At 33.0% G+C, this 17,080-nt stretch overlaps 1 protein-coding gene across 4 annotated transcripts in view; it reads right to left on the bottom strand.

Moving 5' to 3' along the window:
• Window positions 1-4,076: 4,076 nt before the first annotated feature.
• LOC106120704 (uncharacterized) overlaps window positions 4,077-17,080 on the bottom strand; it is a 70,451-nt gene continuing 57,447 nt past the window's right edge. For all 4 annotated transcript variants that reach the window (XM_013316076.1, XM_013316077.1, XM_013316078.1 and 1 more), the window contains 7 exons: window positions 13,753-14,024; window positions 11,594-11,830; window positions 10,550-10,933; window positions 6,939-7,220; window positions 6,494-6,652; window positions 5,131-5,268; window positions 4,077-4,489 (listed from right to left, as the gene is read on the bottom strand). In XM_013316076.1, the coding sequence (XP_013171530.1) occupies window positions 4,151-4,489; window positions 5,131-5,268; window positions 6,494-6,652; window positions 6,939-7,220; window positions 10,550-10,933; window positions 11,594-11,830; window positions 13,753-14,024 (1,811 nt within the window). In that variant the 3' untranslated portion in view covers window positions 4,077-4,150. The remainder of the gene's footprint in view (window positions 4,490-5,130; window positions 5,269-6,493; window positions 6,653-6,938; window positions 7,221-10,549; window positions 10,934-11,593; window positions 11,831-13,752; window positions 14,025-17,080) is intronic.

Here is a 17,080-nt window from a genome sequence, read left to right as displayed (position 1 = left end):
ACTTGCGATCGCCCGCGACTTCGTCAGCGCAGTATTTACCCAATATTTCTAAATCCATCGAAGTCTAAAATTAACAAACAAAATTTAACAAACGCGGACTTGCGGACAGACCGCAGACTGAAATTTTACAACTTTTTTCGTTATAAGTTAAACAATAAGTAACACATTATCTAAACGAAATTGTAGTTATTTTCTAAATTTCATACAGACATTCCAATTTTAATAATGTCTTTAACCCAAGTTCATTGGATCCGCTTCTACACCAAGTTGATTTTATACACCCCTTCCCCATGTTAAGGGAATGCTTGTGGAAGATCAAAGGAATTTTTAAATGCAATGTCGAAATGGTGTTTACAAAATATTACCTTTCACTCTCAGAGTTGATCACTAAAGGAGTATCTTATTGTATATTTCTTTTAGTAAATCTATACAAAGGAATCATTTTAGTGACCAATTAATAGTGAAGATGGACCTTTATAGTTTCTTTTATGTACTACTATTGTTCAATAACTTTTACATTACCTCAGTTTACTTTAAGCAAGTAAAGACAAGGTAAATGTGCTGTTGACCCTAATCTAGTCTTTCACACCCTTAACAAAGGGAGCGTAAATATACACTTCATTAAGCATCCATAGTGAGTTGTCCTGTTTTATGAGTTAACACAAGATCTAATTTTAGTATATTTGCAAGTAAGCTGCTATTTCAGTATGAACAACTATAAAGTATGAACAGAGATGAAGAATGTAAATGTATGTGTTTATTATGTGATTGACAACCCTATTTATTAATTTTATGTTGGTAACACATGTCGATTAAGAAGTTTAGTTTTTTTAATGATTTTTTTTGCTTCAGCATCAGATTTTTCGCAATAAAATGTACATTGCATGCATTAGCATATTTACCTTAAATATCATATTACAGTCAAGTTATCAAGTGTTATTTTCTGCTTTTAAAATCATTATGTAATATAATAATAGATGTCTTTTTAATAGCTAGTAGAGAAAGACTTTCTTTAAAGTTGATGGCTATTTATATATAAAAGCTTAAATAATAAATAACACGATTAATTTCGTAATTTATTTAATATTGAATATAATATTGTAATAGGTATTTACAACAGATGATACAATATAAATAAAATACATAAATGATTTACAACTCATATTTCATAAACATATGTATGCTGATAAAAATATCAAGCTATTTACTATTTATGTTGAAGTATGGGTAATAGATACATAACAGTTAAACATAATTATGTATATAAAATTCAATATATAAAACATATAAAAAGAAAGCGATAAATACCTAAATACACATTGTTTATACGGCAGTGAATTATTTCATAAATGTATATTTTCTACGCAAACGTGACAATATAATGTTATATTTTATTATTATAATATAATAATTATAACTAGATTTAACTATATTTTATATACTATATATTCTTTGGTATACAACGGGATATTTTTCATGTAATATACATAAAATCAGTACAACCTAAATCATATGTCTGATCATAAGTACATAAGTAATTATTTGAATTATTATATGTTGATTATTAATATATAGACAAAGTAACAAAGATAAGAAATATGAATGGTTTTATTGAATTGTTAGGAAATAACTAATTGGTCATTGAATGATTTGAAACACATTTTTAACTAGGAAATTTAATTTTCATATTGAAATTCTCATATGTATTCGTCTTATGAAGAGGCGAAGTAAATATAATGTTTACTATTTTGTCTATATATTAAATAATCTTAGTTTTTATACATAAAATACAAAGCGTGTTTGTGTGAATATAAAATAAAAAAAGATGATGGATTTATTTTAGTAATAATATATTTTCTATAGTTAAAATATTATGTGCATTGTGGCAGATATTTTTAAAATAAATTTAATGCGAGTAAAAGAGTTTAAGGAATGAAAATACGAATAAACGCAGTAATACAAAATGTAAGATTTGCAACAATAGTATAGATATATCGCTGCCTCTGTTTCTTTCAAATAGAATGAGAGGGATGAATATATGTTATTGTACGTGTGTAGCAATGTAAGCTCGCGGCTTTCTTTAAATGTTCATATTTTTTTAATTAGAATTTTGAAGTAAATTGTGGGCAAAAAAATACGCAAAGGGACGGTAAAATGTTACAAAAGTAACTATAATTTTAAATTAGAGATGAATTTTTAAAATTTATGAGCAAATATTGTTATTGTTGGAAATAATCGTTGATTTATTGGCGTTTCTTACCTGTATTATTGCATTTTTGGCACACTTTATATTAATTATTACATATTATTATTTAAATATGTTTTATATTCTACATATAATTTCAACATTTATAGATAAGTTATATTATTTATTACATTAATCAGATTCAACGCGAAACAAAAGCTTTGATAAAGCTTGTTTAAAATTAACAATAATTAAATGATAAACTACGCATATATGCAAAGATGTAGAGGTTATAAATAGTGATAAAAGAAAAGAAAAAAAATTTTTGAATTATTTTACTTTTAAAAACGTATCACATAGATTACAAAAAATCTCCCAAACATAATCAGACTTTTACAGAATAAAGATAAGGCCTTGCACAGATTAAAAATTAACAGACAAATCAAAATTGCAAATGGCTAACATCAACGTAGTTTTTGAGCAAAAATTTTGCAATAATTGAAACACGAATCAAACTATTTTTTTTGTCATACTAAGACATATTTATTGTACGCATACCATTCATACTATATGAATAGAAAAAATTATATCGGAAGCTCTATTTTTTAATAAACAACCATTTTAAGTAGACCTCGCTAAGGTGAGGAACACATAAATTTTGCAGTTTTTTTAGTGTTTATAAAGGTCTCTTTAATTTGGTTATTTTATTACGTCTCTGAGTTAACAATAACATTCGTTTGATATGTTTAATGTACTATAAGTTAGGAGCAACCTCTACTTGATCATGTGTTTAACAACCGACTGTAAATCTATGCAATCTCTTAAAAACCGACTATATACAATGTTATACGACACTGGAAACTGGTAACATATTAGCTAAATCTAATCGAGATTATGTTTAGGCCTACACAATCAATTATCCAATAATAATACCAATATACGAACAAAAAAAATATTTTGTCATTTTTTTTTCGATCGCAAGAAACGAAACAGCCAGCGGCATTTCAGTAACATAAAACAAAAATATACAATTAACATCTATCAACATAACAACCACAATTTTACTATCCAATAGTAAAACTTAATGTAATATAAATACAAAATTCATAAATAAATTTACGGACCGTAAAAGCGGCGTAGAAATGGAAAATACAAAAGTTTACAAGAAACAATTAAACATTATTAACTATAGATTCGAGAACTGTATATAGCCTTAAGTATAGGATACACGAGAACATTATGCGTTTCATTGCGTCTTATTTTTAATAACCATTTCTAGGTTACCACATTCATAACGCAATGTAACATGTGTATGCAAAAACACACATCAAATTCACTATTTATAGTCAAAATTCGGAAGACAAAAATAGTCAACCGAATTCGTCAATTCAAAATTTTAGGCCTTTGATTACGGTATCCAGTAATTTAGTTTCCATTTAATATCCATTTCTTATGGATCACATAAGTAATATTAATCTATTAAACATAGAAAGGGAACTATTGGAAACACGAATGACATTTTAAAAATTGAACTTTATCTTCTTAAAAATAGAATTGATTTCATTCAGAGAGGCCTATGTCCAAATTGTTAACACTTTATAATAGCCTCATTAATGATAATATCATGAAGACAAAGTTTGACTTCTATTCGAAGATTAGACATTCAAAAGTAGCGTTTATTATGATTATTAGATCTCTAGATTTTGTTGCTGGAAAATGTAGCAATAAACATAACGACAGTTGAACAATATTAAGAATTAATTCTAGTATCCATTCCACTAATAACAATAAATAAAATTATTTATTCAATTAATTCTTTCGTATAAAATGCAAAATCCATACAAAAGTTTTTATATGAAAATATTTTCAAATCCATCATTCAATATTTCACTGAATAAAAATAAAAAATGGATGTAAAAACAACTTACAAAAATTATCTATCGATAAAATACTTTATATTCGCTTTCACAATTCTTCTGTGGAAGCGATTGGTGCTTTTAGTAGAGGAGTTCTTGGGCTTCTGGAACCATCGGTATTTCTAGACGCTTGGAAATCTTCATTAGACAACGAAGCTGGTATTGGAGCGATCTTTAACTGGTGACCATTTAACTTGATCTCTGTAATAGAATGGGACCTTCCGTGGTTCATATTGAGTTTCTCTTTGTTGGTTGTCGTGGGGTCATGCGTTGGTGTTTTGGTAAGCGACTGGGTCACTCTCGACCGATTTGATTGCTCTCTTAGTGCCATTTGATAAGCCACTTCGAAAGCCTCGCCTAGTGTTAAGATAACTTCAGTGGCTTGATCCTGAAATATATGAAGGTAGTATAAATTTTTTAACATTATTTCATCATCATCATCATCATCATCAGCTCACTATACGTCCCCACTGAGGGGCTCGGAGCCTACCCTAAGTTAAGGGTAATTAGGCCATAGTCAACAACGCTGGCCAAGTGTGGGTTGGTTGACTTCACACATATCTTTGAATTTCTTCTCAAATATGTGCAGGTTGCATCACGATGTTTTCCTTCACCGTAAAAATGTCGGATAAATGTACATCGGAAATCGAAAAACACATTGGTACATGGCGGGATTCGAACCCAGGACCTGCAGATTGCAAGTCAAGTGCTTGACTACTGAGCCACCGACGGCAGATAGTAACAGTAACATTATATACCAGATTAGAATCCTTTGGATATTTGTGATTGAAAAGTCTGTGCCTTGATAGTGTATTAATTACGATGACTTGTGCCGTGTGTTCAATTTTAACATTAGTACTATTTGACTTTTATTGCATACAATATTTAAAAAGTAATTGAGTATTTTGATAATGACACATTAGAAATTAGAAATGTTTTATGGACATCTTTTCAGGCTAATGTAATCCTCGTATTTATGAAAACTACTGTTCACATAGCCAAAAACCGCTAAAATATAATTAAACTAACCATTGTAGCGACTCTGAAGACGTGGCAGTAGTGGCTGCGGGTGGTATGGTCCTTGGTGATGTAGGCGAAGTGTGTCAGGTCGTCTGCGTCCTGGCACGCGCAGTGAATGTTCCTTATCTCGTGCTCGCAGATCAACTCCTGAGTCAAATTTTTATAGTCTTACTTAAAGTAAAATTAAATTATGATGATTGAACGTGATGACTACAGAGATAGAGGAAGACCAAAGAAAGTATGGATGTATTGTTTAAAAGAGGATAGGCGTAAGAAGAGGGTAGATTCAGATATGACGGCTGATAGAGATGTATGGAGGAGTGGTACGTTTTGTGCCAACCTTCCGTAGGGATACAGGCAGTATACTTAAGGTAAAAATAAAATGGGAAAAAGAAGTTGTATTATAAGATTTTAAGGTGAAGGCATATGCAAAAATAAATGTCGAGGTCTTTTGTGTTTTAGTTATTTATAAAAGTTTAAATTAATATATTTAGCCATTAAAAAAATAAAGTGTTGAAGAAAACGGATAAAATAAATTTTGAATGTAAAATAATCCCTATTATCCGGTGTAACCATGTAACTAATCGTGAAGTGACCTTACATCGAACCATAAAAATACAACTTTTTATCTATAAGAAACAAAGGCAAGATTCGAGGTCCGGTGAAGTGTGAACAGCGATCCATAATTAAAAATCAAGCGGGCAAAGTCGGGGCTTTTGTTTAGTGGACCCTCTTTGGTACCCAAAGGTGGGGTTTGCCCTCCGTACGCTTGGTTGCGTCTCAAAGAGGACAGCCTTTTATGGCAAGAAATTTTCGAAGTAAATAACTAGTGATACTTGGAGGGTCATCGTAGAGAGAATACTACGAAATTCGACTTTTATTTTTAATAAGCATAGTGGATAGTATTGATTGCATGTCTTTGTTTCAAATCGAGGTAAAGGATAATAATTGCCATGGCTGTATTCTGTCCTATATCAAGACAAAATAAGCACGTAATCGAAACGTGAGTCGCACTTCTTAAATGTTGAAACATGCTGAAGTGCCAATATTTTTATAATTTTATATTTAACAAAGCGAAAGGTACAATATTTCATGTGCCCAAAGTTACGTGGTTTATTGCCGTTAAAACATTTGTGTAAACATACTAGCGGTCACCCGCGACATCGTCAATGCGGAATTAAAACCAGGCAGACAGACAGCAGTGTAAATACATCATGTTCTCGAAATACAATTTTTTTTTTTGATATAACATACAGACATTCCAATTTTATTCATGATAGAAAGTTTTATTCCTCTCAATCTCTTAGAAAGAAGAAAGACTACAAAGTTGTAATACAAGCAGAATTGTAATTTCACTATTATATGTACTTACCCTTGTAATAGTGTTTAGGAACTTCACTCCCCTGTAGCTAATGGACAATATGATGTCCGGAGAGTCCCGGGGCTCTTTAGTAGTTTTCTTTAGTTTTTGTATTGACTTCTTTGTTGATTCTGTTCCACGGAGCTCCTTTACCACAGTCGATCCCAGATACTTAATAAAAAGAAACAAATGTCATATAAGAGTAAGGTAGTCTAACATAAATGTTAATTAAAGAATTTAATGATAAATATTTAGTTATAAATGAACTAGCGGCCGCCAGCGAATTCGTCAGCGTAAAATTGTCTATAATATGCCCTCAGCCATCAACTATCTTCCCGACAAAATCGGCTCAGCCGTGTCCGAAGTTTCAAATAAACATATGTCTCAATGCTTCTTGTGTGAAAAACCCGGTGAAGACGAAAGAAAATGAGACGAGAAAAATTTAGATTTAACTTACATTTGCTACATACGTGACCGCCCCCGTGACAAGTACAAACGGTTGATGCTTCCACTGCGTCTTCAATGCCCCCGGAACTCCAACTAGCAGTTCCGATGGCGCCCTTATCTCCAGATCCGAGGGTCTTGGCGGTTGAGGCGCTGGTCTATTTTTCTTACTGCGCTTCAAAGTTTCCCCTCCAGGGGGCGCTAGACTAGGAACTACAGGAGGCGGCACAGGTTTCAAATTTTCCGAAGGCAACTTCTCTTTAATTTCTTCTTTTAGTTGCTGTATATTACTTTTCTGCGGACAAATTACATTTTTAAATATGATTACAATAGACAAATTCAAATATATTTATTTTTATATCTCCTAGCAAGTACGCACCCATTGTAAGGCATTAATTAAGAAACGTCAAAACATTGACGAGTTTAATTGCCTTCCTGTCTATAGAAAAGGAGATAATTAGTAAACGAGTTGAAAAACAAAACGGGAAAAGTGTGAACAAAAACTAAACAGACACCTGCAAAAAGTGGTAGTAACTAATTGTGACAGTGTTCGACGGAGCTTATGATAATAGAAGAGTCTAGTAAGCGCGACAGTTCACACTTCACAAGTGTAAAACAAAAGTAATGATGCACAAACAAAAAACGCGGCGAACACGCAACCGTGAAATTTTAATTAAGGCTCTAAAGAATAAAAGGGACAAGAGCAATATAATTGACATCGTGAACCATCTAATTTGTTGCGAGTGTCATTTGCTGGTAATAAAAAGTATAAAAGGCAACAGACGTATTCAGGCTTTGCTGAATGGAATAATGTTACGTTGCGATGGATTTGAATGGTGAAGGGTGGGAACCCCAGCATCACTAGTTCGGATCGCAAACTATATTTCGTATGTCTCTTAAATAGGGTTCGCAGATGACTCACTTATCCGGATTACTGGAAAAGATTGTACATTGGCAGAAATCAATTCCTAAATGAACTTATCTATATTCTACTTTGGTAGAAAAAAATTGTTTTCAGGACATAATTCTTCTGGTATAAAAAGTTATATTCAAATGTGATAGGCGGAGTGTCATGTTGTTTTTTCTTTTGATAATATTGTCTAAAATTGATTTGGTAATATTTTGGCATTGAATTTTAATGTTTTAACGTAACATATGTTATGTGCAATCACGAGATTGCAAAAAAACCATCTAATATTTCTAACACAAAACGAAACGTACGCGCCAAAGCTTTCAAATCACGCGATCATAGATTTTCGTTTGGCATTTTCCATTTGGGAAATTGTAAAAAAAATCCTAGAAATATTTTTGCCTATTAACATATTTATAGCGAACGCTTGATGTAGGGGGTTAAAGAGGGTAAGGGGGTCGCAGGGAGTGGGGTTGGTGCAGTTTTAGTGGCGTTTCGTGCCCGTATCCCACGGCGCGTGGTTAGAGAGTGCCTCTCTCCGCGTATGAATGGCGAGCGCTGAATAGGTCGGCGGATTGAGCACTAATTACCTATACGTGTTTGGCGACGTGTGAAATTAAAAAAAAAGACTCCGCCCGCACCGTGCCTACATGCACTCACAATTACTTGTGCATTTGAGTTTATGTACTGGTTATTTAATTAGTTATTTATCATGGTTTCACTATTCTGTAATTAATATTTAATTCTAAAGCTAACTACTCAGCACCACTGCTAGAAATGTAAATATACTCTGATATATTTGCCAACTACTCCAAGTATTAACTACCATTTCATAGCATTTCATTAGATTTCTTCACATTGATCGCTGAAAGGCTAAATCACCGGTACCTGTAATTATTGCATAACCCTCCTAAATTGTGGCGTCAACTTATCTCACTCGAGCGGCACATTATTACACCTGCGGGGGGTTGCCGGGCGACCCCCCACGCGCACGTGCGTCATGCTAATTAACAGCAAGATGAGCAATTTAACAGAGATTAGCCATTTTAATCTTGTCCCATACAACGATGGAGGTAACAATAATTTATAAGACAATATCCCATGCCAGCGACTTTACGCAGAATTAAAAAAAAACCTTGTTAAGTAGATATCTATACCAAATTTTAGCAAGATCCGTGCAACCGTTTTGGAGATACCTTCTAATAAACATCGATCCATCCAAACATTCGATTTTACAACTCTTTCACTCAAAGAGATCAATTCAAGAATGTTATTTTAATATGTTATACTGATGTTGGAGATTATATCCTTTAACAGTAATTGCTCTACGTTGTCATAGCAACTTAATCTACACTGAGGGTTATGCGTAGTGGTTAATTTACCACTCTGAGTGCGGCAATGTTATAGATGAGATAAAACAATACCGCAATGTCACAGCTCGACGCAGATACATTAAAGCCATTATGGATAAAGGAAATCCTTTTTAAATTAATTCAATGCTTGTGATGCACAATAAAATTGCCCCTCTGTGTCCGTTATGCACTGACAGGACATGAACAAACTCAATAAAAGTGAGGGTTTCCACTACCTTAGCACCTGTATGAAAACATGTTATCTATGTATTCCCAAAGAAAACCAAAGTGATATATATTATTTAGTTAAAAAGCAAGTTTATAAAGATGCCTTTAAGTTTTTGATACAAAAAGCAATATTTCAAACCTTACAGATGTCTTTTAATTTAATAGTGATAGCTTAAAATCAATATCTAATAATTGAATTATATTACTCCTTAATAATTAATGAAATTACGTTGGTGTAGTTAATAAAGTTCTTAATATTGTGATTTAGAACGCTATCAAGACTGCGCATACGATCTACTCAATCAAATGCCTGTGAAAAGGATATCCGATCACGACGCGTCGACTTGAAAATTAATACGCTATGATTGAGGAAATTGTTATGATACCACTCGGATTGTGTGGTAGCTTCTATACGATATTTATACTATCCATTTTATCGAATCGATTTATTGAAGTATACGATTTGTTATAATGAAAAAGTCACAATTTGAAGTAGACCGTTCAACGCGATTAGGCCAAAAATTTCTAAACGATTAATCGTTTTGTTTCCACAAATAGAAAATGTATGTAAATTTTGCACATATTTGCTGAATCATGAAGTGTTTCTTGAAGACAATGTCGATTATATTACATTGCAAGAAACTGTGAAAAAGAAAAATTGTCGTCTAGATCTGATCGCGGCAGGCGAGTAATAAACGTCCTATGTGATCAAAGTATTACATCACTCCTACAATTGCTAGAAGTGTTTATATCTATCGAGCACATCAACATTACATCTTAATGTGATGTTATGACACATGTAAACTATGTATTCAGGTCATTTGCAGCACGGATGAATAAATTTAATGCCCAGAAATTAGTACTTGAACTGACTCCACACAACACTTCTACATTACTATGTGTTGAAAACTTTTCATATATAGAATATAACTTATCATAAACAAAAAACATACATATTTTGGTACCTATAAAGTCCCTAGTATTCTTTCTGTTTCTTTTTACTTGTCATGCTTATAGAACCGTAGAAATTAGCTGCCGTGGTATTTGTCGCTGTCTTGTCAAATAAAATGAAAGGGAAAACAATACATCATGTTACAAATGTCTCTTATTACGTAGAAACTGAAATGAACTTACCAATGTGTTGAGATCAGCATTAATATCTTCTAAATTACTGACGGGTCCGTTTTGTTCTCCGGATACCGAGCATAGGATTCTCTTCCGATGTCCCGCTTTCTGTATCTCCAATACAGCCGTCAGTTCCACCTCCCAAATCCTCTTAACCCTATCCATATCTACATATAAATGTTTTCTAAACGTATCACTATATTGTTCTAAATTAATATTCCTTAACCATTCGTCTACTGTTTCGTTTTGGTTTTTACTTATATTATTATTGTTATGATTATTGCTTATTTCAGTTATCTTAAGAGGTAATTGTTTTGCGGATTCCAATATTTTCTGTCTATCGTTTTCTTCGATTCCCATTTCGCGGAGGTCGTTCTCGTCGAGTATGCCGTTCTGGAAGAAAATTAGTGAATTAGATATGTTGGTTAGAGTCGTTCGCTTGTTTAGATGTTCAAGCAATCTTCATTCTAGATCTGAACACGCCGCGTTCAAGACAAACACTAAAAGTAGAATATAATTTTGATATAATAATCGTTTGTAGGACATCGTAAGTGGACAAACGTGTTATGTATACAAATGTTTCATAGCCAAAATTACAACATCATTACGATTTAATTTGCTATCAACTTCCTTTGCTCCTTCCGTTCAAAGATCTACTTACAGAGCCAATGTCAATTAAAACACTTCGCACGTTTCACATAAGCTAACTAGTTTGTGACTTTTGTTGCCTTGAAGGGCAGTGCTAAACAAAAGTATTTAGAACACTAGATAAAATAAGGTAAGGTTATAGAAATATCTCGAAAAAAGCAGGACGCGGTTCGGTAAAGTGAAAAAAATAATATAAAATATTAATTACTTAGCCTAGAGGCTTGGGAATAATATCACAAATTTTAAGATTTAGTCATGTCTGTTTGTTATTAAATAAAATTACTGGAACTCAGGTTGAGAACCACCAATAATTAAAAAAAATCGACTAATGTGTGAACCATATTTTTACAACCACCCACCCACTTAACCTAACTGTAATCAATGATTTAATTTGCTAGTACTTACAATAAATTCGATATCATCGTAACCGCTCTCCAGGAAGAGTGGTTCGTAATCATGCAGACCGAGACTGGAGAGCCAGAAACCAAGGTTCGAAGCCACTGAGGGACTAAGACTTGATTCGGAGCAGCTAAGGCCGAGGCGCGACGTAAACTCCTGTTCTAATTCTGATACGAATACAGATTCGCGTACCAGCTTGCTTCCGAACGACGCCATTATCTCGGAGATCTTCGCCCATTCCTCCTGTTGGAGAAAACATTATGGTAATTGAAAAAAGCATTCATCATCAGCTCACTATACATCCCCACCGAGGGACTCGGAGCCTACCCTAAGTGAAGGGTGATTAAGGCCATAGTCAACCACGCTGGCCAAGTGCGGGTTGGTTGACTTCACACATATCTTTGAATTTCTTCTCAGATATGTGCAGGTTGCATCACGATGTTTTCCTTCACCGTAAGAACGTCGGATGAATGTACATATGTAAATCGGAAATCGAAAAACACATTGGTACATGGCGGGATTCGAACCCAGAACCTGCAGATTGCAAGTCAAGTGCTTGACCACTGAGCCACCGACGCTCTTAAAAAAGCATTAGAGAAAGTATAATTTATTGGGTTTCATGGCATAGTAAAAGAAAGGAAGCTTATGGTGTAGTTTGTACTCTAACCGTCGAAATTGGTTATTGATCACTCCGATTTTTATTATTTGTACGAGACAAAAATTATTCGATTGCTCTCTATACAATACTGCGTTTTTTAAATACTTTGCAATATTGAGGTCCATGGCATTTAAACCGAATTAAATCAATAACTGATTTAATCTACGATAGTATCCAAACGATTGGTCAGTCGGTTGCTTTAATGTCTAGTCAAATCAATCCTTAAGAAAATAAAATTGTGCAGTATATAAGATTTTTTTTTTGACTCGAGCTGTCCTATCTACCTGAATAAAGGTCCATGACATTGTCACGAAACACCTGCGCTGTGACTCGTAAAGACTTGTTACCTGCATGTTGCATTGACGTCTGCAAATGTGTCTTGTGATATTTTAACACCTGCCTTACGTGTATAATTTGGTTAATCGTTAAAAAACATAACGCTATTTTCATAATCTTATAGTCAGATGTAAAATGGCAAATGTGTTTTGTGTGATTTGACTTGTAAAACACTAAATCAGACGTCTACTTTCCTTTATATGGAATGTATTATAATTCTAATTATTTTTCTTGAAGAAATACTTTTGAGGCTTTATTTTACTAAGATCGTGTTTGTAACGTATTCACAACTTGTTGCGGTTATCGTGACAATTAGCATATTTGAATATGCATTCAGTTTTTCATGTCAGGGTGTCATTATCACTCTATCCTTGAATTACGCACGACTAAATAGGGATGTTTTAGTATTGCATTGATAGAAATATCGATAACAATAATCGATATATCTTAGTATTTATTTTTTAAATTATTATGTAGCTCGCTTTAGTTTCGATTAAAAGGCACGTGTAGTGTATCAATGTATCGATAACAATAATCAATAAATTAAGCTATTTATTATTGAAAGTTTGATTTGTTTTGTTTGTCATTGTATTATCAAAACAGTAGATAAAACATAATAGTCAAACGGCACAAGATCTAAGCTGAACTGTGCTAGTGACATTATGAACTGACTAGTGCGCTTGTAAATCAATCGCTCTATTACAATATTAATTAATATTGACTACTTTAATTAATAACAAAGCGGACATATTGCTAACTACTAAAGTATATTCTTACTAAGTAGAGAGAAAAGGTTTTTTGATAATAGACAATCATTTGTTTTCTATTTCTTCACCTGTATCGTTAAGAACATTAGATTGTTTAACTGAAGTGACGAAATGAACAAGGAAAATGGAAAAGAATTGAACAAAAACCAAGGCTTTCTTTGTTCTTGTTTGAATACAAAAAAAACTAATTCTCTAATTTAACTTTGATCTTACGTAGAATTTCAACAGATGTAACAACAAAAAATAACCTTAGTTTCAATGTAATTTGTTCGAACGTTCCTATTTATGTGATTTTCATCACGTCAAATAAATCAGTCGTATTAAAAAAATTCTGCTAGTTGTTACGTTTTGTGTTTTGTCAGTGGAAATGCCGTCATAATAAGGAGCATATATTATTTTCTTACCTGCTCATCAAAGGGGCTGAGTATTGACAGTGACTTGTCCCCACTGTGCGTGGAACTAGTAGTATTACTCCGTCTTCTGACCTCGTCTTCCATTCCGTTGATATTTCTGTCCACCTGTCCATTGCTGCTTATGTTCGTATTGGTGATGGTCGGCGGGTCTGTCGGAGAGGCGTCGTACACTGATTTCAGTTTCCGCAACGTCTTCGGCCTTTCGGCAGGCATCGGCCGAAGACCGATGCCGTCGAGAGTTGTGGTTGAGCCTTTGAAGAGGCCTGTAACAAAGAAAAATTGATTACTCTTAGGAAATACAAAAAGCTTTTTTATCATGATTATTCGGAATGGCAATTGCGATTTTTATTTTTGTTTTATTATTTAAAATTATAAAAACAAAAATTGTTTTTAAATTAACAGAATACATTTTGATATTTTTCAAAAAAGATGGTAATAATTGGAGGTTTTACTCTCGCAGATGTTTGCAATTACGTGTAGTTAATAAGAAACAGGTGAAGGGTTTAAAAATAAACGCAGGTGCAAAGTAGTTGCAATTGTATGACCAATTTGCAAGATAGTGACACGCTATAATTTCCAGTACAGCAACCTTGTCGGCAGTAAAAACCCAGAGTTATATTTTCAATATATTGTGTTTAAAACGTTTGATTACGCAAATAGATGCGTAAATAAGTACACTAAAATACATCACTTGCATTGCAACACAAAAACTCGTGTTTTAAAAAACAATGCCACAGCTAAAAAAAACAATGACATGTTAAATTTAAAAATAAGAATATAAATGGACAGTAACATAAAACGAGGAATATACAAAAGCAGCATTAAAAAATCAGGTCAGTGAAACGGAACGCAAATGATTGCTCTGCGTTATAAACATTTGGTGCGCTGTTGTTTAGAGAAAAAAATCTGAATCTTAAGAAAAGTGAAAACGAGTTTTGCCAACTAGTATCCGTGTCAAGGTTCAAGTGAATTAAGATGGATCAAATTCTAATTAAAATATTTCTATGTTTCACATTCAATATATTATGCATAATATCTATCTCGCAGATATTTGCGTTAATCTAGACCAAAGACGTAATACTTAAGTAAGCACGATGCAGAGTTGTTATCGGCTTTTTAGCAACTATGTGATTTGAAAGTCTCATACAAAATATGTCATTGACAAAGACTCTAGTAAGCTTTTCTTTTTATTTCATGAGCAGTAATTTAATAGCTTGAATTATTTGTAGACACCGTAGAGATCTTGTTGATCGTCAAACATTGGATCATCGGTTTGAAATAGCATATCGCAATCGGAAGCTGAGATATAATTTTGTAACAGACTTATCCAGCAGATAAAGACTTAACTACCGGCATTAATTACACTAATGTGAGCCGTATTCCTTTGTAATAACGACTAATTGCATCAGATTGACATGTAAAGTTATGTCACAGGCATGTATAGGACCTTTTTCGCTCATTCAGCCATATATTACGGCGCCAGTAGTTTTGTTGATATTTATTAATATAATTAAATAATAACACGAGTAACATACATAGTAAAGGATAAGTCTCTATCATGAAGCTATTGAACTACGTACAAGATGAAACTTGGCATATAAACCACATACCGTGGGTTTCTGACACTAAAATCTCTATAAAAGTATATAGTCATCCCTGTCTTTCATTTTTAACAAAACAGAGATGACAATATGTTTGAAACGGGGAATCTCAAGGATAGACACGATGGTATGATAAGCACCAAGAAGTAAGAAGTAAACATTTTTAAGCGACTCCATGTATGTTGTTATACATGAGAGCTAGCTAGATAGCTACAGGATTTCCTCATCAGCTATTCTATTAGCATTGTAAAGTGCCGCCATTTGTTCTTACAGTTCAATCTTCGCCGCACAATGAACGTCGTTCACGGCTCCATCTTTTATTACCATCAAATTGGTTCAAATGGCTTTGGTTTCCGGTTCTCGTAAGAAAGTATTATAGTGTTGATTCTTTACATTTTATAGATTATTGGAGAGTAGCTGTTAAATTTCTTCATTTTTAACGCGTTTTTTAGTATTCCCCTTCGGACTACACTAAGCGGCCTTTCAGGTAACCATTACAGATCTATGAGTGCGTATAATTCTAGTACAATAGTTTATTTATTTCTTCATATTGTTTATCTGATTTCATCAAAAAAAATCATATAATTTTGCATCTTTATATAATCCGATTCTGATTTTAATAATTCTACACAAAATTTGTCTGTTCTCTTGCAAACATTTTTGAGAACTTCATGTGACATTTTGTACAAGACACACGAAAAAAATTAATTGTCTGTCATTTCACATAAAAATTAAGAGTTATTGCAACACTTCAATTAATAAATAATACATAATGTACTCGCTTGTACATTTAAATAACCTCTTATAGGGGCTCTTTGTATTGCCGATATAAATAGATACAAAATAAGAAACTTTGTAAAGGGAAAAAATTTAATACACCCAAATGTCGACATAGTTTAATATAAAGTGCAGCTGCATTACTAACTATAACTATACTTTAGACTTTATTTTTATAGGAATAGGGTTTGAATTTCTTTTTCTATTATTAACTAAGAGACAGTAGTTGCTACCGTGAACAATGGTGTTGGAAACAATGGTGCATTGTGGGCATCGCGACAAGTGGTTAGTGATGTTCTATCATTAGATACGGCGATAAAAGTTACCTTAGGATACTATAATATGGAACAAAATTAATAACTCTTATGAGATACAATCGCCAAAGAAAAGTCATCGAAAATGTCCGCCTCCCATAAACATCGTAAAAAATTAAAATTAATAAAAAGATAGATAAAACTCATTATTTTAGGTCACACATGAAAGGATATTTTTTAAATATAACAAAAGTGGTACAAAAGTGTTTAGTGGTTTCCCCTTTAATTCCAGGAATGGAAGTTAAAATGTTGTATATACTTTTATCCTAAAAATTACTGAGAATCGTTAGTATATACTAAAGTTTGATAAATTCTAACGCATTTAAAATGTTATCTACTTGAATGGGTGTCAGTGGTTTCTTACTAAATTCATGGCTTGTTTTTTTTTTCTGTCAATATGTTTTAGTGGTATAATATAATAAATAAAGCAAAATATGTTACAACTATTACATGAACATTTTAAGAGTGGTAGAACCCGCTTTAACATCTTTGCACGAATTGGCCAGGTTCGCCCGGTGAAATACCACCACCACACAGAAAACAGGCGTGAAGTGGAAGACATTCCGCGTTTCGTCTGATGTGTGTGCGTCCCGGAGGCCTAATTTAGTCCTCTTTCCCTTCCCACCC

Source organism: Papilio xuthus, unplaced genomic scaffold (genome assembly GCF_000836235.2).
Source record: "Papilio xuthus unplaced genomic scaffold, Pxut_1.1 DF826949.1, whole genome shotgun sequence".
NCBI classification, from domain to species: domain Eukaryota; kingdom Metazoa; phylum Arthropoda; class Insecta; order Lepidoptera; family Papilionidae; genus Papilio; species Papilio xuthus.
This window is presented reverse-complemented; position numbering and strand designations above follow the sequence as displayed.